General features: G+C 42.9%; 1 protein-coding gene across 5 annotated transcripts in view; it reads right to left on the bottom strand.

Moving 5' to 3' along the window:
* The window catches only part of MASTL (microtubule associated serine/threonine kinase like), a 49,906-nt gene that overhangs the window by 5,441 nt on the left and 18,757 nt on the right, over positions 1-25,708 (bottom strand). For 2 of the 5 annotated variants that reach the window (XM_054722610.1, XM_054722626.1), the window contains exons 7-9: positions 12,865-13,037; positions 5,637-6,761; positions 4,197-4,335 (exon numbers count right to left, since the gene is read on the bottom strand). In XM_054722610.1, coding sequence (XP_054578585.1) covers positions 4,197-4,335; positions 5,637-6,761; positions 12,865-13,037 — 1,437 coding nt within the window. Of the gene's footprint in view, positions 1-443; positions 459-4,196; positions 4,339-5,636; positions 6,762-12,864; positions 13,038-25,708 lie in introns of all 5 variants that reach the window. The other 3 variants (XM_054722615.1, XM_054722621.1, XM_054722605.1) reach the window with 3 other exon arrangements.

The raw sequence follows: 25,708 nt of genomic DNA, 5'->3' as shown, positions 1-25,708 counted from the left end.
ACATTTTATACTACTGACTTTCTAATTCACAACCCACTTCTGTAATTGGTATATTGATACTGTTTATACCTTTTTCTTTTCTAATAATAACAGAATTAAATGGTTTAGAAAATTCCAGCCATTTTGTAGCTGCTAATTTTATTATTTTTATCAAGCCTATTTTCTCTGTTGCAGTAAAAATAAATAAACTAATAAATAAAAGCAGTATCTTCAGTCTCTGCTACCTTTAAAAACTAAAAAAAATGCTGCATGCCTACATTTGTTTTCACAGAGCAGAGCAACCCTCATGTCTTCCTGCTCAGAAGACAGAAGATACTTCATTTTTATAATTCATAAGTGAGCTGAAGTGAAAAATAATTTTTTTCTGCAATGTGATCTAGTTATACTTTGACTTTTCTGTTTAATGTGCTTTGCCATATTGCTTTAAAGAGAAGCTCACTCACCCGAAGTCAGAAATCCTGCAGGTAAGAAAACAATAGTTAGGTGCATTGTATTAAAATTCTGAGTTCATTCTCTCATCAAGCATTGAACTAGATAACAGGGATTGTGCCGGTATAAGGGGTACAAAGATGAATAAGAAAGAGCTTTTTCTCAGGAGAAAATACCCTGCTTTGGGAGAGACAACACAGATAATTTTAACACAATGTTAAGAGAGCTGAAACAAAAATATGCACAAGAAGCTATGGGAGTGTCCTGGCCGGTGTGCACACTGGTTAGAGCACCAGCCTGCGCACTGAAGGGTCTCAGGTTCAATTCCTGGTCAAGGGCATGTACCTGGGGCCCAGGTCAGGGCGTATCTGGGAGGCAACCAATCGATGTCTCTCTCTCTCTCTCTTTCTCTCCCCCTCACTCTCTCCGAAAAGCAATGGAAAATAATATCCTCTGGAAAAAATATCCTCGTGTGAGAATTAAAAAAAAAAAAAAAAAAGAAGCTATGGGAGAATCTGGCCAGAGTTCCTATGTCTGCATGCTGAGGGGAAGATCATGGAGGGCATCAGAGGAGTCATAGCTGTGCCTCAGCGTGGTAGTGGGAAATAGATAGGTACACATATAGGAAGGAGCAGAGACTGCCCCTGGGATCTGGGATGTGGGACGTGGGCGAAACAGGTCAACAGGGAACTGCTGGTTTTTTTTTTTTTTCCTTCCTTTTGATTATAAATAGCTTTGTACTACTTGTTAATATATCACTAGATAGCGGAGGTAACTAGGTGCCCCACTAAAATAGTGGCAAGATCTGATAAAGTAAATCTTTATATCTAAAGCTTCCTTTCATACTTTATCCTAAGTTAGAGAACATGCACATTGTAATATAGTAAATGGGCTAGCAAATGCATGACTTAGCAAAAGGGGCAACGTACAAAACCAGTTACGTGCCCAGAGGAACCTAGCTGCTTTGGCTAACAAAGGTGAACAGTAAATGTGTCTGTCCGCTTGCAACAGTGGAGAGATTTTTCTCAAAGGCTACTGAGCGCTGCCCAGGAGTTCTCCTGGACTGCTATCTCGAGGGAAACTTCAGACACTAGTCTTAGGAAACATTCTTAAGCTTTTGTAGTGGAGAAAATAGAATAACTAACTATAACATAGGTAGAATGACTTGAGTTTTAAACAGTTTCTAATGAAGTAATATAGTAGTGAATAAGTAAATCTCCATAACTGATCAAGGGACATTTTATGGAATAGGTGACATTTGAACTGATCATGGATGAGAAAAAATTGGACAGGAAGATGATTGGGGACTGGCTTTCCTTTTTTTTTTTTTTAATATATATTTTATTGATTTTTCTACAGAGAGGAAGAGAGAGGGATAGAGAGTTAGAAACATCAATCAGCTGCCTCTTGCACAACCCCTACTGGGGATGTGCCCGCAACCAAGGTACATGCCCTTGACCGGAATCGAACCTGGGACCCTTGAGTCCGCAGGCCGACGCTCTATCCACTGAGCCAAACCGGTTTTGGCAGGGGACTGGCTTTTCTAAGCTACTTGTGGAAAATAAGGGAAATTTGAAAATAAATGTGTCTTAAGAAGTGGAATGGGGATATAAGGCCTATTAAGAGAATCTCTGAGAGAGGTGGCTACTATTAGAGCTTGGAGCCTCAAGTGCTATGATCACTAATCTGGCTTTTAAAGGGTCACCAGAGTTTTTCAAGGAGGGAAGTAGCACAAACCATGCTATGTTTTAAGAGGAAAACCTGGATTTTGTGCTGCGACCCTCTGGGATGCTTGTGGTCTCTCCTACCGGACTCCAGGTTTTTAAAAGTTGGGCAAGGGTATAGAGTCATGAGAAGAGAATAATTTAAATGGAATCAAAATCTAGACTGAAACATATAAAACAGCTCAGCTATCTGTGCATTTTTCTATGGTTTTCCAAATAAATGTCTTAAAGAAAAAAGGCAAATATGGGAGGAAGATGAAAAATCTGGTGGCAATGATTATAGATAACAGAATGAAGTTGAAGAGACCAGAAAGAAAGCCATTAAATGAACAAAAGGAAAAGATGAGGCGGAGATAGTGGCAGAAATGAAAAGGTGAGGAGAAATACTGCAGATGTAATTAACCTGATTTAAATGTCTGAATGTAGGGACAATGTCTGTATCACCACAAAGATGGCGAAACCGAGATAGGGAACAGGAAGAGAAAACTGGATAAAAAATCCAGTTTCAACAGGCAGCATTTGAAAGACCAGTCGAATACTAAATAGAGACTAGGCGTGTGTCTGCTGCCTAGTGAAAGTTAGGATTAGAGATCAGTATTTGGGAAACACCAACAGAGACCCCACCAAAGGCATGGGAGTGATAGATTAGCAGGGAGCACATCACAAAGGGTAAGGGGCAGGATCTTGAAGAACATCCATATTTACAAGAGATAAGGAAAACTGAGGAGTAGCAATAGAGGTAAGAAGAGTGAGACTGAGAAGAGGCTGGCAGATTTGTAAATAATGACATCATAGATGACTGGTAATAAAGTTTAAGTTAAATAGTGGGGATAATAATCAGATTGCCAAAGCAAAAGAGGCACCTTTGAGAAGTTGGGTAGTGAGTGGAAGGGTGGAAACTAATTTTCTGACTAAGGAAAAAAATCCAGCAAAGAAATAAAAGTTGTAGAGGGTGCGGTGGAGAAGATGAGACAGATGTCCGCCAAGAGTTCAAAGCATCTATCAAGCTGTAGAAGAAAGGGCCCAGTCGGCATGGCTCAGTGGTTGAGCATCGACATATGAACCAGGTCATGGTTGGATTCCCAGTCAGGGGCACATGCCCGGGCTGCAGGCTCCATTCCCATTGTGGGGCGTGCAGGAGGCAGCCGATCAATGATTCTTATCATTGATGTTTCTCTCTCTCTCTCTCCCTTTTCTCTGAAATAAATATATATAAAGATGTAGAAGAAAGGGTTATGTTGTGGGTTGAATCATGCCCTCCTGAAAAAAGATAAGTTGAAGTCCTAACCCTGAGGTTCCCTGAATGTGACATTTGGAAATAGGGTCCTTGCAGATATAATTAGTTAGGTTAAGATGAAGTCACACTGGAGTAGGGTGGGTCCCTAATTTAATATGAATGAGGTCCTTATAAGAACACAGCCATGAGACTACAGAGACAAAGGAGAACACATATGAAGATTAGAGTGATCCATCCATTTACAAGCCAAGCATGGTCAGACCATAAATTTCTGTTGTTTTGAACCACCTAGGTTATAGTATGTTACACTAATCCTAGGAAACAAATCCGGCTCATTTTCAGAATGTAGGAAGGGAAAAAATGATAAGTGAAAATGTCACCCTTTTATTCCTATGTTGCAATTTGAAAAATGGCTCATTTCTGGCTTGACTCTCTGGGAGGGTATAAGTGAGACTGAGCCCTAAACAGGAACAGGCTTCTGCAGACTGAACAGAGGTATAGGCTCAACTTTGTGTTTTTGAGCCCAAACGACAACAGACTTGAGGAGACGTTTAAAGCAAAGGAAACCAAGTCTGAAAGGCGCGAATTCTCTGGGTCACTGAGACTATACCAGAAGCAAACAACAAATGGCTGCATGTCTTCTTTTCCGGTAACAAATGCCATATATAGGAGGAAAGAGTAATGCATGAGTTAATTTTCTTCTACTTCAGGTAATCCAAGTACCAAAGAAATTTAAAACAATTTTACCTCAACAGAAAATGTAGTGATAGGTGACATTTCAAAAACTCAGGACGTGCATGCCTTACCATGGGCCCTGCCTAATAACAGCTCAGGTGCGAGGTAGTCTGGGGTTCCCAGGATTCGCGCATCATCCACTGGGGCCGCCCCTCTTCTCACACTCTTTGGAGTTCGATACGGAGTTCCTGACTTGACCTGACTTGGGGTCTGCTAATTTAAAAAGAATTTTTAAAAGACAATAAATATCTAAATTTCTTTTACAGTGAACAGAAATGCCAAAACAAAAAAGCTGGGCATAAAGGACATACTCATATCCTTAATTTTGAAAAAGGACTGAAAGAATTATAATTATACACAGTCCTCATATCTAACAATACTCAATAGTTTAGGTAACACCAACTATTTCAATAAGATCTGCATCTGCAAGAAAAAATGAAAAAGTTAACAAGAAAGAACTCCACTGTAGGAGCTTGAGGCTGACAAATGACTGAAATATTATGATAATATGCAAGATAGAACTAAATATAAATAACCTCTTGTGCTAAGATATTTTGTTGTCTCATAAGGACTCTGAGATCAACAGGATAGAGAGCATTATATTCTACAGACAGAAGGAAAACAGAGACTCTGAGGGTAAGGGACTTCTAAGTCACCCAGTAAGTTCTGAATAGAAAACCCAAGTTGTAACTCTCAATTCAAGTTTCCACTTTTTAAAATTTTTATTATTATGATGTCTCTCCAAGGGGAAAATAAAAGATAAGGGGTTAGAAAATAAAAACAAAACAAGATTTAAAATATGTATTTTCAACTTTTTTTCTGTAAATAAGAGATCATCTAAATATGACTTTAGAAGAGAGCAGAGTAGATTTTAATTTTATAACTCACAGATTTTCTGGGGTCAAGTGAAAATATGTAGTTATTAAGAAGCCTGGTGCATGGAATCGTGCACCAGTGGGGTTCCTCGGCCTGGCTGGTGGGGATGGGGGCGAAACCGGCTCTCTGACCTCACCTGAGGGGTCCCAGATAGCGAGAGGGTGGTTCTCAGGTACCCCCCCCCCCCCACAATCGGACTTCCTCCTCTCTGGTTCCAGGTGCATCACCTGAGAACCGCTGCTGCCAAGTGACTACAGCTCAGCAACTCCTGCTTTGAGCGTCTTCCCCTTGGTGGTCAGTGCGCGTCATTGCTACTGGCTAGTTGGCCGGTCACTTAGGCTTTTATATAATATAGATTTAAAATATGTATTTTAAATCTATATTATATAAAATATTTTATACATATTTTAAATCTATATTTTATATATATAGATGGTTGTAAATATATGTAAGTGTATAGAGCAGTACAACCACTAGCTTTACCTTTGTGCATTAAAACTTCCAAAAAATTTTCCAACAAGTAAAACAAAACTATATGCTTAATATCATATAGTTTAGCTGGGAGGCAAGAGTCTGGTCTTCATAGTTTACTTTTCTACCATCCAAAGAACAAAGTGTTAGGAAGTTATACATACCTGATATGGCAAGTAGGATCTTTCTTTCTGAGTTGGGGTTATGGCCATGGGATATGAACCACTATAAGCACACGAAATATCCATTGCATCTAAATTAATGCTCATTTTGGATGGTTCTGAATTATTGGATACATTAATATGGCTGTTAAAACTTCGAAAAGCTACTGCATTTCTTTTAGAGACGGTTAATGTTTTCAACACCTCTGAAGAAGGAGCTAACATTTTTTGGTTACTGTCTTGGACAACAGGATTCTCATCACCTTTTGGCAAGGTACTTTCTTGGCAGCTGAGTGATACACTAAGTAAGTCTTCAATATTTGATTCTTCAAAAGAAGATTCTTTGATGTTTTTGTCTGGATTTAAGGACTGCCTTTCTAATGGACTTTCCAATATAGAAATTCCAGGAAAAGATGAATCAGAGTCCATACAAATACTTTTAGAAGCTCTATCATCATCAGAACATAGAAAACTAGAACTTAAGCTGTCCTTGTTATTTTTGTCACAATCTTCATCCAGTTCGCACATAAGATTTTTTGCTATCATTGGGATATTTGTTTTTTCTGGTGTTTGTTGTTTATCCATAAAAGAATCGACCATATTCTCCTTATAAGTACAGTCATTTTGTTGACTTCTATATACTGACAATTTAAGGTCCTGAATTTCAGTTGTTAAGCCTGTACTTTGATTTGTGTAACAATCTCTCATTTCTATACAATTTTTTTTATTCAGTATAGTTTTCTGACAAGGACTGGAGTCAACTAACTCAAAATGTCTCTTAACACTTTTTTTCCCAAGGTGCTCTTCAGTTATACCAGTGGAATCTACAGTCCCCTGATCTGACTGATGAAAACCAGACTGCCTTGTGCAAGTGGCCATATTAGTGTTATTTATATCCAGTTCTCTTGCTTCCCAAGAATCTTTCCCAGAGAAGCACTTTTTAGCAAGGTTTACACAAGAGCTTCCACTGGCAGGAATGGTACTACTACTCTGAATGGGAGAAAGGGCTAACTCAAGATTCTTCTTATTGAAACTTATGGTCTCGATGTCATTTGTAGATTTTGTACATAAAGGCTTTTCAGTTGTGTTCCAACTCATCATTGTAGAGCCAAATCCATCATCACTTTCCTAAAAGGAGAGGAAGAACCTTTTTTTAGTTATATAAAGCTGAGATTTTAAAACCTATTAAACCTCTGTCCACTTAGGTGGAATAAATGCCTCATAAACTATTATGCTACCTATTCCTACTTTCCAATGGAACAAAAGAATGATGATAACAGATAATTAAAAAGCAGCATAAACAATTAGAGCATACACTTATACACATTATTTAGAGTGAAACACTGGTCTAAAATGTAAATCAATTACTCTATAATACTTATTTGATACTGTATTACATGTTATTTAAATAGAATAAATTAACAGGCAACATATTTAGACAAATTTTGGGGTAAGGCAACATTATGTATATATCTTCTTTGCAATAGGAATATGATTGATTCTGTTTTGAACTGCAAAAGTACAGGGCTTGATATAGTTAATAGGAAATTATAGATTAAAATATTATTATTTGTTAAATATACTTTTATTGATTTCAGAGAGAAAGGGAGAGAGAGAGAAACATCAATGATGAGAAAATCATTGAAGGGCTGCCTCCTGCACACCCCACACTTCAGGATTGAGCCCGCAAACCTGGTATGTGCCCTGACCGGGAATCAAACAGTGACCTTCTATAGATCGATTCTCAACCACTGAGCTAGGCCAGCAGGGATAGATCAAAAATACTATTAATACAAGCATGTATCACTTCAAACAAGTATAATAAAACCAAGCTGATAAGGATGAGGCTAAATTAGTAGTAATTTATAATGAAAAACCAAAATAACATGGGTTAAATCCATTGTCAATAAGTTGAATTAATGATACACTGATAACAAAATGTTTTTCTTGAAAACTGAATTTCATATCACTCTTGGGTGATATGAGCTTTGTACCTAATATTGCAAATTGGTGCATTAATTAGGATTTTTATAAGATCATTCAATTAGGAGTCTTCAATCACTAACTTTATTTTATTTTAAAAAAATACACTTTATTGATTTTTTTTACAGAGAGGAAGGAAGAAGGATAGAGAGCTAGAAACATTGATGAGAGAGAAACATCGATGAGATGCCTCTTGCACACCCCCTACTGGGGATGTGCCTGCAACCAAGGTACTTGCCCTTGACTGGAATCGAACCTGGACCTTTCAGTCCGCAGGCCGACGCTCTATCCACTAAGCCAAACCGGTTAGGGCATCAATAACTAACTTCAATAGTACCTATTTTTGACATGTGAAAATGAAGTTTTATTAATTCACTTAGTATTAATTTGGAGCACTTAGTCATAAAACAAAGAAAATTCCTGAATTACAACTCATTGATCTGTAAGCACAGAAATGATGCATTTGGGGATTAGCCCAGGGTTTATCAGGGTTCCCTCATCCTTCTATAATCCAATCATTGCATTTCTCAGGGATGCAGAAGTAGAGGAAGAATGCAAAGCTGTGTACAGTTGAAATACTATATTTCTTTCTTGAATAGGACAGAAATGAAATAATAGTACTAGTAATGCAAATCTGGTTTATTCTGTAATATATACATATTACCTACAGAGCAGCCCATAAGGAGAAAAGGAAAAACAATTGAGAAATCCTGCCTTAACTAAAAAATAGTTTGATCCTGCTCCTAAAATGCAAATATACAACAATAATAAAGAGGAAACCAAGATGGTGGCATAACGTACACACCTGTATGTGCTGCCTCTCACAACCACATCAAAACTACAACTAAATGACAAAACGTCTATCACCCAGAACCACGGGAAAGCTGGCTGAGTAGAAGTTCTACAACTAGAAGGAAAGAGAAAAGAGCATTGAGACCGGGTAGGACGTGCACAAGCGCGGAAAAGCAGAGGTACGGAGGCGCGCGAATCGGGCTGGCGGCTGGCGACTGGGTGCTCTGTTTTTTTTCAATCCAAAGGGAGACACAAGCTCCCGACCGCTCTGAACTCCAGTTTCCGGCAAGACTCTGGGGACCCAGACTCCTATGGGGAGAAGCTGGACTGTCTGCCATCGGGTAGGAAAGTGAGGGTGGCTTTCTTGCAGAGGTGTGCGCAGGAATCATTGTTTACTGCACTGGGGCGCGGGACCTGGGAACGCAGAGACGCAGAGACAGCTGACTGGCAGCCATCGCTGTTTGCCACACCCTAGTGCAGTGATGGGCAACCTTTTGAGCTTGGTGTGTCAAACTTCGCCAAAAAACCGAGCATAACTCGGGTAGTGTGTCACTTTGAAGAACAAACATTATTTCGCAAATGTTTCATCCTCAGGAGCAGCAAATGTTTCATCCTCGGCATGCGGCCGCCTCAGTGGCCGCGGGTCATCAGAAATGGCTACGCGTGTCAGCACTGACATGTGTGTCATAGGTTCGCCATCACTGCCCTAGTGATTCCCTGAGACCCCGCCCCGTCCAATTTACAAACCCACCAAAACTGTGCAAAGTGGCTTTTGCATATGAATGTCCTTCCTTATTGCAGCTTAACCTAACAAACTGCGGCTCTGGTCAGACAGCTACAAAACTTCCAAACCCCAAGCAAAGAGGAGAAATCTGCAGTTCTCGCTGTAGCTCCTGCTGGGTGGCCTCAGACAGTAGCTGACCTGAACCCCATTGGAAATTCAGGAGCCAGTGTACCTAGTGGTCAGTGTGAGACGACACCAGATTTCAACACCTCACATCCATAAGTGACACATTCAAGAGGCAGACTCAATGAGCACCAAAGCCTCACTGAAACAAGTCCTGCTCCATAAGAGTGTCTCCAGCATAGCAGTTCTTCCATTATAGACACAGTGGGTTCTCACAGCCAATTGGCTTGGAGGTCAATTCCTCCCAGTGATACCAACAGCAATCAAGGCTTAACTACAACAAGACTGTGCACTCAGCCCACAAAGGGGTGCACCAAGAGTGTCCACCTCAGGTGATTGGGGAGGCTGAACCACTGGGCCCTATAGGTCACCTACCACAGAAAACCAATCCATCAACACAGGGAAGCAGCCAAAATGCAGAGACAAAGAAACATGTCATGAATGAAAGAAATGGAGGAAAGCAAACTACTGGACATAGAGTTCAAAACCACAGTTATAGGTTACTCAAGAATTTTCTAGAAACCTCTGAGGAACTTAGTGAGACCTTTCAGGATCTTAATGAGAATGCCAAAAAAATGGAAAAGGACCAGTCAGAAATTAAGCATACACTGTCTGAAATAAAGAATATACAGAAATTCAACAGTAGACCAAAGGACTCCAAGAATCAAACCAAAGATTTGAAATATGAGGAAACAAAAAACACCTAACCAGAAAAACATAAAGAAAAAAGAATCCAAAAATATGAAGATAGTGTAAGGAGCCTCTGGGACAACTTTAAGCGTACCAACATCTGAATTATGGGGGTGCCAGAAGAAGAGAGAGAGCAAAATATTGAAAACCTATTTGAAGAAATAATGACAGAAAACTTTCCCCACCTGGTGAAAGAAATAGACCTACAAGTCCAGGAAGCACAGAGAACCCCAAACAAGAGGAATCCAAAGAGGACCATACCAAAACACATCATAATTAAAATGCCAAGGGCAAAAGACAAAAAGAGAATCTTGAAAGCAGCAAGAGAAAAACAGTTAATTACCTACAAGGGAGTACACATACAACTGTCAGCTGATTTCTCAACAGAAAGTATGCAGGCCACATGGGAGTGGCAAGAAATATTCAAAGTGATGAACAGCAAGAAACTACAACCAAGATTACTCTACCCAGCAAAGCTATCATTCAGAATGGAAGGTCAGATAAAGAGCTTCACAGGCAAGAAAAGCTAAAGGAGTTCATCACCACGAAACCAGGATTATATGAAATGCTGAAGGGTATTCTTTAAGAAGAGGAAGAAGAAAAAGGTAAAGATAAAAATTATGAACAACAAAGTGACAACAAATACATACCTATCAACAAGTGAACCTAAAAATCAAGTGAATAAAAAATCTGATGAACAGAATAAACTGGTGAATATAATAGAATCAGGGGCATAGAAAGGGAGTAGACTGACAATTCTCAGGGGGAAGGGGGTGAGAGGGGTGCGGGAAGAGATTGGACAAAAATCTTACATCTATGGATGAATACAGGGGCAGGGGGTATGGGAATGGGGTGGGGGGGAATCAGGTGGAGGGAACTATGGGGGAAAATAGAGAAACATCTGTAATAATCTGAACAATAAAGATTTATTTTAAAAAATAAATTTATTAATTAATTAAAAAAAAAGAAAATCATGATTGAGAGTGAGGAACAAATACAATACAAATTATTTAATCACACAGAAGGTTTATTCTTTGTGCACTACCATTATTCTAACATTATTATTACTAGAGGCCCAGTGCGTGATTTACGCGAGGAGGTGCCCAGCCTCCCGCCGTGCGAGGAGGCACCCTATGGGGGGCCGGGATCCACGCCTGACTTGCAGCGTCCCCTGGTCCCCATGCCTGTATCCACTCTGGGGCCGCTGGAGCCGCTATGCTGGCTCGGGCGGGCCCCCATCTCTGTCTCCGTCTCCACTCCAGGCCTCATCTGCGTGCACAACTTCCTCCTGTCCAGTTGTGACCCGTTATGGCATCCCGGCCTAATTTGCATATCACACACACGTATATGTGTATATATATAGATTAGTAGAGGCCCGGTGCACAAAATTCATGCACTGGGGGGCAGGAGGGTCCCTCAGCCCAGCTTGCAGTCCGGGAACCCTTGGGGGATGTCCGACTGATGGCTTAGGCCCACCCCCACAAGGAGTGGGCCTAAGCTGGCAGTTAGGAGTGTACTGACCACCATGGGGCAGCTCCTACATTGCACATAGCGATCGGTCATTCTGCCATTCAGTCGATTTGCATAGTAGCCTTTTATTATCAAGATTATTATTATTATTATTAATCCTCACCCAAGAATGTTTCCACTGATATCACAGAAGAAGGTAAAGAAAGAGAGAGAGATAAACATTGATGTGAGAGAGAAACATTGCCTGCTATACTAGCCCCCACTGGGGATTGAACCCAGATCCTGGGTGTATGCCCTGACCAGGAATCAAACCCGCCACCTTTTGGTGTATGAGATGATACTCCAACCAACTGAGCCACACTGGCCAGGGCTAATCTAATGTTATTTTATTGGAATTTTATGAGGGCAACTTTATTATAATTTAAAATTTTAGTTCCTCTCAGTTTTAATATTTTTTTAAAATAGCAAAACCAGAATATATAAACAAAGTAAATTCATTCATTTAGCAAGCAATTTTATTAGAATAGAAGCTTTTAAAGGTACACTTATATTACCTTTGTGGTCTAAAAGTTATTCCTGGGGGTGATAAGATTTTACTTTGGGTGGCGAGCACATGGTGCAATATACAGATCTTGTAACATAGAAACTCACACCTGAAACCTGTATGATCATATTAACCAATGCCACCCCAATAAATTTAATTTAAAAAAAGCAGAAAAAAAAAAACAAAAAAACCCTCTTAGGTAAAAGTTACTTCTTATCCAGAAGAGTTGCCATTCCATTAAATGAGAAACTGGCAGAAAATAGTACAGAAAGAGGTAGTGTTAGTTTAAAAATAAGATATAGGTTAAAAAAAATCAACAAGCTAATATCTGTGTCACAGGCAGGAAATTAAAAAAAGTCTATTTAGGTGTCTAGAAGACAAACATTTACTATCAATTTACAGCAAAAACTTTAAAAATTGAAATCTCATTAAATAATTTCATGTTTGAACAAGAAGTAAAATATATGTATTTTTCTTTTTAAATATTTTTTATTGATTTCAGAGAGGAATGGAGATATAGAAACATCAATGATGAAAATCATTGATCAGCTGCCTCCTGCATGCCCCCAACTGCGGATCAAGCCTGCAACCTGGGTATGTGTCCCTGACCGGAATCAAACCTAGGAACCTTCAGTCTGCAGGCCAATGTCTATCCACTGATAGGGCAAAAAGTAAAATATTTCAAAAGAATTTGACAGGATGTACAGGACAATGAAGAGTACCTTTACTGCTGTTGATGTAACAACTTCATTTCCATACAGAATTTAAATGGAAAGGTAAAAAGTGTTTCTATCATTAATTTCTCATACATAACTGATTATGGTTAAGATAAATTTCATTCTAACCTGGCAATCTTTTTCCCATGTAGGACTGCTGTGGCATTCAGATTCCATACTTGATACAAAAGTGTAGGACTGACTGCTGGCACTGGATGTAGCCAGCCTTTTCCTAGACTGGAGTAGATTAGAAGTTAGACACTTTACAGGCATTCTGGGATTGGAGGCAACTGTTTCAAGACCTGTAGGGAAGAGAAAATAATAAAGCATATGACACATTTTTCTTTCAAAAAAAAAAATATTTTTACTAAAGGCCCAGTGCACGAAATTTTTGCATGGGTAGGTCCTTAGGCCTGGTTAGCAATTAGGGATGATCTGTGGGACAACCGGCGGGGCAATCGGGGGGCCCCAGCTGGCACCTGCCTTGGCCAGCCTGGCGCTGCCCATTCGCTGGCCCCGCCGCTGCTGCCTTGGCTGGGCTGGGTCCTGCAGGCTGTGAGCAGCTCCTGTGTTGAGCGTCTGCCCCCTGGTGGTCAGTGCACATCATAGCAACTGGTCGTTCTGCCGTTTGGTCGATTTGCATATTAGGTTTTTATTATATAGGATTGATTTCAGAGAGGAAGTGAGAGGGAGAGGAACAGAAACTTCAATGATGAGAATCTTTGATTGGCTGCCTCCTGCACGCCCCCTACTGGCAATTGTGCCCACAACCTGGGCATGTGACCTTGACCAGAATCGAACCCAGGACCCTTTAGTCCACAGGCTGACACTCTATCCACTGAACCAAACCAGCTAGGGCTGACACATCTTTCTTAATTACTCATCAAACCTGAATCTGTATAGATAATTAGGCAAAGCATTAAGTATTGCACAACAGAGCTATTTTTTTAAAAAAAATTAATCCTTACTTGAGGGTATTTTTTCCATTGATTTTAAAAAAGAGTGGAAGGGAGGGAGGGAGAGAGGGAAAGAGAGAGCGAGAGAAACATAGGGGCCAGAGATCAAACCTGGAACGCAGGTATGTGCCCTTAACAGGGATTTGAACCCGCAACCCTTTGGAAAACAGGACGACACTCGAACCAGCCAGGGTATATCAGAGCTATTTCTATGAAAACTTTACCCAATCCACAAGGACGGCTTTCACTGTTTTTGGTATGCCAGTACAAATACTGTTCTGGAACCAAGATGGCAGCATAGGCAAACGTCAGTACTCCCTCCCTCCCACAACCACATAAAAATTACAACTAAAATACAGAACAGCCATCATGCAGAACTGCCTGAAAACTGGCTGAATGGAAGTCCTACAACTAGAGAAGAAGAAAGCACATTGAGGCTGGTAGGAGGGGTGGAGGCCTGGAATGGGCTGGTCCTATACCCATGTGTGGCGGGTTTTTTAATTGGGAGGGAGATTGTCTCAGTGGAGGAGCAAGGGGTCCCAGCCCCACACCAGACCCCCAGGCCAGGGTTCAAGAGCTGGGAAGAGAAGTCCCTATGCCTATAGGCTGTGAAAACCAGAGGGGATTGTGGCTGAGTGACATCGAGGCTGCTGGATACCCAGGTGTTCCTCTTTTTTACTTTATTGTTTATTGTTTAAAGTATTACATATGTCTCCTTTCCCCCCCTCCCCTATAGAACCCTCCCCAGCCACTCCCACCCTAACCCTAACCTTAACCCTAACCCACACCCCCAGTGTCCGTGTCCATTGGTTATGATTACTGGTATATGCATGCGTACAAGTCCTCTGGTTGATCCCTTAACTGCCTTCCCTCTGAGGTTTGATGGTCTGTTCAATGCTTCTCTGTCTCTGGGTCTGTTTTTGTTCATCAGTTTATGTTGTTCATTATATTCCACAAATAAGTGAGATCAAGTGATATTTATCTTTCTCCAACTGGCTTATTTTGCTTAGCATAATGTTCTCCATGTCCATCCATGCTGTGCGAATGGTAAGAGTTCTTTCTTTTTTTACAGCAGCGTAGTATTCCATTGTGTAGATGTACCACAGTTTTCTAATCCACTCATCTGCTGATGGGCACTTGGGCTGTTTCCAAATCTTAGCTATGGTGAATTGTGCTGCTATGAACATAGGGGTGCATATATCCTTTCTGATTGGTGTTTCTGGTTTCTTGGGATATATTCCTAGAAGTGCGATTACTGGGTCAAAGGAGAATTCCATTTTTAGTTTTTTGAGGACACTCCATACTGTTTTCCATCGTGGCTGCACCAGTCTGCATTCCCGCCAGCAGTGAACAAGGGTTCCTTTTTTTTCACGTTCCTGCCAGCATGTGTCGTTTGTTGAGGATAGCCATTCTGACAGGTGTGAGATGGTACCTGACTGTCATTTTGATTTGCATCTCTTGGATGATTAGTGACTTTAAGCATGTTTCCATAGGTCTCTTAGCCTTCTGTATGTCCTCTTTTGAGTGAAAAGTGTCTATTTAGGTCCTTTGCCCATTTTTTGATTGGATTGTTTATCTTCCTTTTGTTAAGTTGTATGAGCCTGTAAATTTTTGAGATTAAACCCTTATCAGAGATAACATTGGCAGATATGTTTTCCTATGGAGTGGGTTTTCTTGTTGTTTTGTTGTTAGTTTCTTTTGCTGTGCAGAAGCTTTTTATTTTGATATAGTCCCATTTGTTTATTTTCTCCTTAGCTTCCATTGCCCTAGGAGCTGTATTGGTAAAGTTATTGCCACGACATCTGTCTGATATTTTGCTGCCTGTGGATTCCTCTGAGAGTATTATAGTTTCCTGTCTTACGTTTAAATCCTTTTTAAAATATATTTTTATTGATTTCAGAGGGGAAGGGAGAGGGAGAGAGAGATAGAAACATCAATGATGAGAGGGACTTATTGACTGGCTGCTTCCTGCATGCCCCTCACTGGGGACTGAGCCCAGCACATGCCCTTGACAGAAATTGAACCCAAGACCTTTCAGTCTGCAGGTCGATGCTCTATCCACTAAGTCAAACTGGCTAGGGCCTAGGTGTTGCTCTTAAAGGACCAGTGCATGAACTTTCTGGGACTCAATCCTTCTGAGCTCCAGTGCTGGGCAGCTTTGGGGGAAATGGACACATACAGGGAGGAATTGTATTGTCAGACATCGGGGAAAGAACCTGGGGGAAGCTTTATCTTAGATGGGGCTGCTTGCAGGGGTCATTGTTCCTGTGCTGGAACCTCCCTTGTCTCAGAGCTGACTAGCAATAATATGAGTTTCCATCAGTCTGGCTCACACTGTTTGTTCCACCTTGGTGATTCCCTGGGACCCTGCCCCATCCAATTTGCAATCTCACTCAAGCTGTTTGTAGCAGCTTTTTCATATAAATGGCCTGTCCTGGCTCAGGCTTCAGACTTTTCTCAATTCTCTCAAATAAGCTGCAGCTGGTATCAGTGTGCCCCAAACTTATCAATAAAAGGCCCAAGGCCCACCACTAGCACCAGCATATCTTGCTTCACATCTGGGTCTCATTTGAGCACTTCCAATCTTAATATAAATAGCCACTGCCTGCAAATCTCTCTGTAGCTCCTGCCAGGTGGCCCCAGGTAGTGGCTGGCTTTGCACCTCCTTGGAGGCCCTATAGCCAGTGAACCCCATGGACAGCTTTAGACCTTACCAGATTACAACTCTACACATCCACAAGTGACACACTCAAGGGGCAGACTCAGTGAGCACCAAAGCCCCACTGAAGCAAGTCCTGCTTTGTAGGGGTATTTCTGCACAGAAGCTCTCTCACTGTAGTGGCAGTTAGTCCTCAGCCAATTGGCCTGTAGGTCAATTCCTCCCAGTGACACTAATAGAAATCAAGGCTCAACTACAAGACTGTGCACACAGCCTACACAGGGGCGCACCTAGAGTGCCCAGCTCAGGTGATTGGGGAGGCTGAGCCATTGGGCCCTACAGGACACCTACTATACAAGGTCACTCTACCAATTCCAGAAGACATAGCAGTTCTTCTCAATACATAAAAACAAACACAGGGAAGCAACCAAAATAAAGAAATGTCACAAATAAAAGAAATGGAAGAAAGCAAACTACTGGATACAGAGTTCAAAACCATGGTTATAAGGTTACCCAAGGATCTTCATGAGAGATTCAAGGGATTTAGTGAGACTTTTAAGGGTCTTAGTGAGAATTTCAAAGACATGAAAAAGGACCAGTCAGAAATTAAGCATACACTAACTGAAATGAAGAATAATTTACAGGGATTCAACAGTAGGGGAGAGGATTCTGAGAATCAAATCAACGATTTGGAATATGTGGAAGCAAAAAACACCCAATCAGGACAGCAAAAAGAAAAAAGAATCCTAAAATATGAAGATAGTGTAAGGAGTCTCTGGGACAACTTCAAGTGTACCAACATTCACATTATGAGGGTGCCAGAAGGAGAAGAGACAGAACAAGATATTGAAAACCTATTTGAAGAAATAATGATAGAAAACTTCCCCTATCCAGCGAAAGAAATAGACTTACATGAAGTGCAGAGAGTCCCAAATGAGAGGAACCCAAAGAGGCCCACACCAAGAAACATGATCATTAAAATGCCAAGGGTTAAATACAAAGAATCTTAAAAGCTGCAAGAGAAAAGCAGTTAGTTACTTACAAGAGAGTGCCCATATGACTACCAGCTGATTTCTCAACAGAAACTTTGCAGGCCAGAAGGGAGTGGCAAGAAATATTCAAAATGAAGAACAGCAAAGACCAACAACCAAGATTACTCTATCTAGCAAAGCTCTCATTTAGAATGGAAGGGCAAATAAAGTGCTTTGCAGATAAGAAAAAGCTAAAGGCATTCATCACTACTAAACCAGTATTACATGAAATGTTGAAGTGTATTTTTTAAGAGGAAGAAGAAAAAAAGATAAAAAATATGAACAATAAAACGGCAATAAATACATATATATTAACAATTAAATCTAAAAGTCAAAATAAATGAACAAGAAATCTAATGAACAAACTAAACTGGTTAATAAAACAGAATCAGAGGCATGGAAACATGGGACTGACTGACAAATCTCAGAGGGCATTGGGGAGAGGAGACACAAAGAGATTAACCAAAAGGTCGTCAAAGATGTTGCCTAAGGACACAGAAATAGGGTGTTGAAGGCTTGGGGTGAAGCAGGGTGGGAACTGGGTGGAGGTGGGGCAATGGGGGAAAAGAAAGAGGAATCCTACCTAATAATAGACAAATATGCAAATTGACCGCACCTTCGCTACGCCCAAGCCACGCCCACCAACCAATCAGGACGACTATGCAAATTACCCCAACAAAGATGGCGGCTAATTTGCATATCAAGACAGCGTAGAAAGAAGCCAAGAGCTGCAGAAGGGAGCAAAGCTGTGGAGAAGCAAGCAAGCGGGGGGGGGGGGGGGCAGGAGAAGGGAGGAGTGGAGGCGGGGCCGGGGGCAAAGGAAGGAGAGCGGGCGGGCGGGCGGAGAAGGCGGGGTGGGGGAGAAGGAAGGAGAGTGGGCGGGCGGAGAATGCGGGGCGGGGGAGAAGGGAGGAACGGAGGCGGGGCCAGGGTTGAAGGAAGGAGAGCGGGTGGGCTGGCGGAAAAGGGAGAAAAGCAGGGGGGCTGGCGGAGAAGGTGGGGCGGGGGACAAGGGAGGAGAGCAGGCGGGGCGGGGTAGAGTGCAGCAGGAAACCCTATAGCAGGATTTTTCCTGCAATGGGAATGCTAGTATCTGTAATAATAAAGACTTAAAAATTTTTTTAAAAACCTCATAAATGATAAAAAAATAAACAAAACAAATACTATTCTGAGAGTTAAAAAAATACTTTAAACATTTGTAAAGTAAAAATCGGGACAAGGGAACTCATTTATAATTAGGAGCAAATCCATTTGAATATTCATTACCCAATTTGATAAAGGAGCATTATTGATGTACTATATCCAGATGTGACAGGAGGCTCAAATGTGACTAAATTTTCTCAGTTCAGTTTGTATTCAATTAAAAAATATAGCTTTATTTTAATGTTGAGGTTTATGTGCTTACAAGTGTAAATTATACACATGCATAAGGGATTTTTTTTTAATACCACTGGGTAAAACAAATAAGTAATGATAAAGTGACTGAGAGTGAGCTACTGGAAGAAAGCAGCACTATCAACATGATACATATTCCTTCATTGTGCAAATAAATAATGATGCCAAAAACTATTGCTCCTGAACTTATAATTAGACACAACGGACAATCATGCTTTTACCAAAGATCATAAAACATAAAATATAAAGATTTTATACCTATATAAAAAGATACCTTTATCTTGTTTTCCTTTTTCCAAAATGGGTGAATGCAACTTTAATCCCAAATAAATTATTAATCTTACAGGTTTTTTTTATTTAATAAATCTTATTAGAACTTTAAATCTGGAAGAATTTCAAAGTTCATCTAAGACAACTTTCTTTTTGGTACATAAATCTGTCAATCGAATTCCTGAAACTCAATGGATACTGTCCTTGATATTTGACCAAACTGTTTAGTTATCTTTCCTGGTAATATGGAACTTGTGTCTAATCCAACGCCATGTGCATACTATGTATCTGCTAATGAGTTCTTTCTGGATCACTATGATCAGACCATTCTTTACTTTGGAACTTTTTTTTTTCTTTTTTCTTGTGTTTTTTTTTTTTTTTTTCACTTTGGAACTTTTGATGTCTCCCCTTTTTCTACAGCTTAAATTCTAGGTTCCCTGTAATGACACTTGATCCTTCCCTATCTACCTGCTAAGCTTTCTTTTCCATTGTACATACTTCTCATCTAAATATATAAAGCCTACGTGACTGTTACAACTGAACGAACGGTTGACCAGTTGCTATGATGCGCACTGACCACCAGGGGGCAGATGCTCAATGCAGGAGCCGCCCCGATGGCTAGTGTGCTCCCACAGCCAACTTCCCGCAGCCCTTCCCCTCCCCAACCTCCACTGGCTAACCTCCTGCAGTCTCTCCCCTTGGGCCCAGATCGGGGGGCTGGCCAGCCAACCTTCTGTGGTCTCTCCTCCCCAGCCAGCCGGCCCCCCGATAGGACCCCACCTGTGCACAAATTCGTGCACCAGGCCTCTAGTTCTCACATAATACAGTAAGTCCCTATGGTGTGAAGGTGGAATATACTTCCATGTGTCCATGCCTTTGCTCATGTTAGTGGCTCTATCTGAAATGCTCTTTTCCACTATACTTGGAATTACTAAGTTCCTCTTAATGAATCTAGCTTGGCTGTTGCTATATCTTTATTTAGAACCATTCCTGATTTTCCAAGTTAGTATTTGTCACTTTCTGTTTTGTATAAAAGTATGGCTCTGTGACATTTATTTCATTGTTATTGTTATGGTTACCATTTTATACCTATAATTACCACAAAAGTATAATTTCTTCTGAGGCAAGGATATCTTTTATCTTTATATCCATAGCACAGTGTCTTGCAGCTATCTAATTCTGACTAAAGAATGACTAAGGGAGTTACAATTATTTTTTCTTAAGACTAAGGCTATAAAATAACATTGACATATTACATACCAGATGTACCGGTTAATAATGCAGATTTTGTAATCAAAGAAAACATGATAATTTCAAGAGAAACATCAAAAGTGCTTTATTCAAAGTAATGTCCTTCGCTAGCTACACATTTCCCCCATCTTCCAGGTAATTTGTGGCTACTGTCCCAATAGAACTTTTCTTGTTTTGAGGCAAACCATTCAGAGACCAAATTTTCCACTTCTTCATATGTTTTTAAGTGCTGCTCGGAAAGTACTTGTGCCATTGATTAGAACAAGTGGTAATCTGAAGGAGCAAGGTCTGGTGAATACGGTGGGTGGGTTAATACTTCCAAGGCAAGATCTTTTAATGTGTCTTTAACTGGTTTTGAAGTGTGTGATGGTGTTTTTTGTTTTTTGTTTTTTCTCAATGTCTTTTTTAAATTTTTTATTTAATAAATCTTTATTGTTCAGATTATTACAATTGTTTCTCCTTTTCCCCTGCCATATCTCCCCTCCACCCGGTTCCCACTCCCCCTCTGCCCTTACCTCCCCCCCCCCGCTGTCCTCATCCATAGGTGTATGATTTTTGTTCAGTCTCTTCCCGTACCCCCCACACAGACACCCCTTTCCCCCTGAGAATTATCAATCCACTCTCATTCTATGCCCCTGATTCTATTATATTCAGCAGTTTATTCTGTTCCTCAGATTTTTAATTCACTTGACTTTTAGATTCACTAGTTGATAGATATGTATTTGTTGTTCATAATTTTTATCTTTACCTTTTTTCTTCTTCTTCCTCTTCTTAAAGAATACCTTTCAGCATTTCATATAATACTGGTTTGGTGGTGATGAACTCCTTTAGCATGTTCTTATCTGTGAAGCTCTTTATCTGCCCTTCAATTCTGAATGATAACTTTGCTGGGTAGAGTAATCTTGGTTGTAGGTTCTTGCTATTCATCACTTTGAATATTTCTTGCCACTCCCACCTGGCCTGCATAGTTTCTGTTGAGAAATCAGATGATAATCGTATGGGTGCTCCCTTGTAGGTAGCTAACTGTTTTTCTCTTGCTGCTTGTAATATTCTCTGTCTTTTGCCCTTGGCCTTTTAATAATGATGTGTCTTGGTGTGGTCCTCTTTGAATTCCTTTTGTTTGGGGTTCTGTGTGCTTCCTCGACTTGTAAGTCTATTTTTTTCACCAGGTGGGGGAAATTTTCGGTCATTATTTCTTCAAATAGGTTTTCAGTGTCTTGCTGTCTCTCTTCTTCTGGCACCCCCATAATTCTGATGTTGGTACGCTTGAAGTTGTCCCAGAGGGTTCTTACACTATCTTCAACTTTCTGAATTCTCTTCTCTTCTTGCTTCTCTGGAGGAGTGTCCTTTGCCTCTTTGTATTCCAAATCTTTGACTTGATTCTTGCGTTCCTCTAGTCTGCTTTGGGTCTCTGTATAATATTCTTTATTTCAGTCTGTGTATGTTTAATTTCTAGTTGGTCCTTTTTCATATCCTCGAGGGTCTCATTAAATTTATTGGCCTTTTCCAGGAAATTTTTGAAAAACCTTATAACGTGGTTTTGAACTCTATGTCCATTCGTTTGTTCTCCTCCATTTCTTTCGTTTGTGATCTGTTTCCTTGCCTCCTCATTTTCGCTGCTTCCCTTAGTTGGTAGGGTAGCTTTGTGTACTAGGTGTCCTATTGGTTCAACGGGTCAGCTTCCCAGTTTCCTGAGGTGGACGCTCTTGGTGCACCCCTTTGTGGACTGTGTGTATAGCCTTGTTGTAGTTAAGTCTTGATTGTTGTTGGTGTCACTAGGAGGAATTGACCTCCAGGCCAATTGGCTGTGAGGACCCGCTGTGTCTATAACGGAAGAATTGCTGTGCTGGAGACACGTTTATGGGGCAGGATTTGTTCCAGTGCTCACTGAGTCTGCCTCTTGAATGTGTCCCTTATGAGAGTGGTTGAAATCTGGTGTCGTCTCACACCGACCACTAGATACACTAGTTTCGGGATCTCCGAAGGAGTGCAGGTCAGCTACTGTCTGAGGCCACCCAGCAGGAGCTACAGCAAGAACTACAGTTTTCTCCTCTCTGCTTTGGTTTTGCAGTTTTGGAGCAGTCTGACTGGAGCTGCAGTTTATTTGGTTAAGCTTCCACAGAACAGGCCATTTATATGCAAAAGCCGATGTGTGGAGCCTGGGCGGGTTTGTAAAATGTGTGGGGCAGCGTCTCAGGGCGGGGTGGGGTCTCAGGGTGTCACTAGGCTAGGGCGTGGCAAACAGCGATGGCTGCCGTCAGCCGTCTCTGCTTTTCCACGTTTCCAAGTCCCTGCGTCCCGCGCTCCAGTGCAGTAAACCCTGATTGCTGGGCGCACCTCTGCAAAAAAGTCACTCTCACTTTCCGAACTGATGGCTGAGAGTCCAGCTTCTCCCCGTAGGTGTCTGGGTCTCCCGTGTGTCCCCTGAAACTGGGTTTCAGAGTGATTGGGAGCTTGTGTCCCTTCGGGATGAAAAAAAGCCATGTGCCCAGTCACCCGCCATCAGCCCGACTCGTGCGCCTCTGTACCTCAGCTTTTCAGTGTTTGTGCTCCTTTCTCTTTCCTTCTTAGTTATAAATCTACCACTCAGCCAGCTTTCCCGTGGTTCTGGGTGGTAGACGTTTTGTTTTTTAGTTGTATTTTTGAAATTGTTGTGCGAGGCGGCAGTTTAGTTGTTTACCTTTGCCGCCATCTTGGTTCCTCTCTCTCGATGGTGCGTTTTCATGAAGCAAAATTACTTTGCCGTGTCTTCTGGCCCATTCTGGTCATTTTACAATCAAAGTGTGGTTCAAATTGACCTGGATGTTCTTTGTCTTTCACATCAAAATCATCACTTTTAAAGTGTTTAAACTAGTGTTCACAAGCATCTTGAGATGGAGCCTGTTCACCGTAAGCTTCCTGAAGTATACGATACCTTTCAGCAGCACTTTTCTTCAAAATAAAGTAATGAATTAAAACTTCCCACAAATGCTCTTTTTTGGCATGAAATTAAGACATTTTTAAGCGTAAAAATATCTATGATGTTAACACCTTCAGAAAATTTGACATATGAAGTTTTGAAGCTTGTTGTCAATACAACAAAAAAGCATACATATCAAATCACATATATCCTACCTAATAAAAGAGTAATATGCAAATTAACCATCACTCCGCTACACCCACAAGCCACGCCCACCAGCCATTTAGAGAGTGTATGCAAATAAACCCAACCAAGATGGCTACAGCCACAGAGAGCAGGAGGGAGGCTTGGGTTTCCCATACAATGGAGGAAGCCAAGCTTTCCTCCTCCCCTTCCCGGCCTAAGCCTCCACTCAAGGCTACAAAGTTTCAATTATAGAAGGTAAACAAATCCAAACAGAAATGGCGACAGCCACAGAGCTGGAAAGAGTGGGAGGCTAGGGCTGCCCCTGGCAATGGAAGAAGCAAAGCTTTCCGCACACCCTGGCTGACCCAGGCCTCCGGTTAAGGCTGCAAAGTTTCAATTATAGAAGATACATTAACCCCAACAGAAATGACTGCCATCCACGGAGCGAGGAGGCTTGGCTCCGCTCCAGGCTAAAAAGTTTCAATTGTAGAAGGTAAATAAATTCCAGATACCAGGGCCTCCGCTTGGGTCGCCAGGGGGAGTGGCCAGCCAGGAAACCACCACAGGCCCGTCGCTCAGGCGGCCCCACGGGAACCCCCACCCTGATCTGGGACACCCTTCAGGGCAAACTAGCTGGCCCCCACCCGTGCACCAGGCCTCTATCCTATCTAATAAAAGAGTAATATGCAAATTAACCATCACTCCGCTACACCCACCAGCCACGCCCACCAGCCAATAAAGAGCGATATGCAAATTAACCCAACCAAGATGGAGGTTAACTTGCATATCCAGGCGCAGAGCGAAGACTGAAGACAGTGGAGAAGGAAGCCAAGCACTGCAGAAGGGAGCAAAGCTGCAGAGAAGTAAGCAAGCGGGGTGGCGGAGAAAAGAGGGAAGCAGGCGGGGCGGGGGAGAAGGGAGTGAGCGAGGCAGCAGAGAAGGGAGTGAGCGAGGCCGCAGAGGTGGGTGGGAGCGAGGCAGTGGAGACGGGAGGGAGCGAGGCAGAGGAGATGGGTGGGAGCGAGGCAGAGGAGACGGGTGGGAGGGAGGCAGAGGAGATGGGAGTGAGCGAGGCAGTGGAGACAGGAGGGAGCGAGGCAGAGGAGATGGGAGTGAGCAAGGCAGCGGAGACGGGAGGGAGGGAGCGAGGCAGCGGAGACGGGAGGGAGGGAGCGAGGCAGCGGAGACAGGTGGAAGGGAGCGAGGCAGCGGAGACGGGTGGGAGGGAGGCAGAGGAGACGGGTGGGAGCGAGGTAGAGGAGACGGGTGGGAGCAGAGACAGGAGGGAGCGAGGCAGCGGAGATGGGAGGGAGCGAGGCAGAGGAGATGGGAGTGAGCGAGGCAGCGGAGACGGGAGGGAGTGAGCGAGGCAGCGGAGACGGGAGGGAGGGAGCGAGGCAGCGGAGATGGGAGGGAGGGAGCGAGGCAGCGGAGACGGGTGGGAGCGAGGCAGAGGAGACGGGTGGGAGCAGAGACGGGAGGGAGCGAGGCAGCGGAGACGGGAGGGAGGGAGCGAGGCAGCGGAGACGGGAGGGAGGGAGCGAGGCAGCGGAGACAGGAGGGAGGGAGCGAGGCAGCGGAGACGGGAGGGAGCGAGGCAGCGGAGATGGGTGGGAGCAGAGACGGGAGGGAGTGAGGCAGCGGAGACGGGAGGGAGGGAGCGAGGCAGCGGAGAAGGGAGGGAGGGAGCGAGGCAGTGGGGAAGGGAGGGAGCGAGGCAGCGGAGACGGGAGGGAGAGAGGCAGAGTAGATGGGTGGGAGCGAGGCAGTGGAGACGGGAGGGAGAGAGGCAGCGGAGACGGGTGGGAGCGAGGCAGAGGAGACGGGTGGGAGCAGAGACGGGAGGGAGTGAGGCAGCGGAGACGGGAGGGAGGGAGCGAGGCAGCGGAGACGGGAGGGAGGGAGCGAGGCAGCGGAGACGGGAGGGAGCGAGGCAGAGGAGATGGGTGGGAGCGAGGCAGAGGAGATGGGAGGGAGCGAGGCAGCGGAGACGGGTGGGAGCGAGGCAGAGGAGACGGGTGGGAGCAGAGACGGGAGGGAGTGAGGCAGCAGAGACGGGAGGGAGGGAGCGAGGCAGCGGAGACGGGAGGGAGGGAGCGAGGCAGCGGAGACGGGAGGGAGCGAGGCAGCGGAGACGGGTGGGAGCGAGGCAGCGGAGATGGGAGGGAGCGAGGCAGCGGAGACGGGTGGGAGTGAGGCAGCGGAGACGGGAGGGAGGGAGCGAGGCAGCGGAGACGGGAGGGAGGGAGCGAGGCAGCGGAGACAGGTGGGAGCTTTGCTCAGGCTGCAGGAAGCCCTATTCTTGCAGGAATATTCCTGCAATGGG

Source organism: Eptesicus fuscus, chromosome 2, assembly GCF_027574615.1.
Source record: "Eptesicus fuscus isolate TK198812 chromosome 2, DD_ASM_mEF_20220401, whole genome shotgun sequence".
NCBI classification, from domain to species: domain Eukaryota; kingdom Metazoa; phylum Chordata; class Mammalia; order Chiroptera; family Vespertilionidae; genus Eptesicus; species Eptesicus fuscus.
The sequence above is the reverse complement of the archived record's forward strand: the minus strand, read 5'-3'. Positions and strand labels throughout refer to the sequence as shown.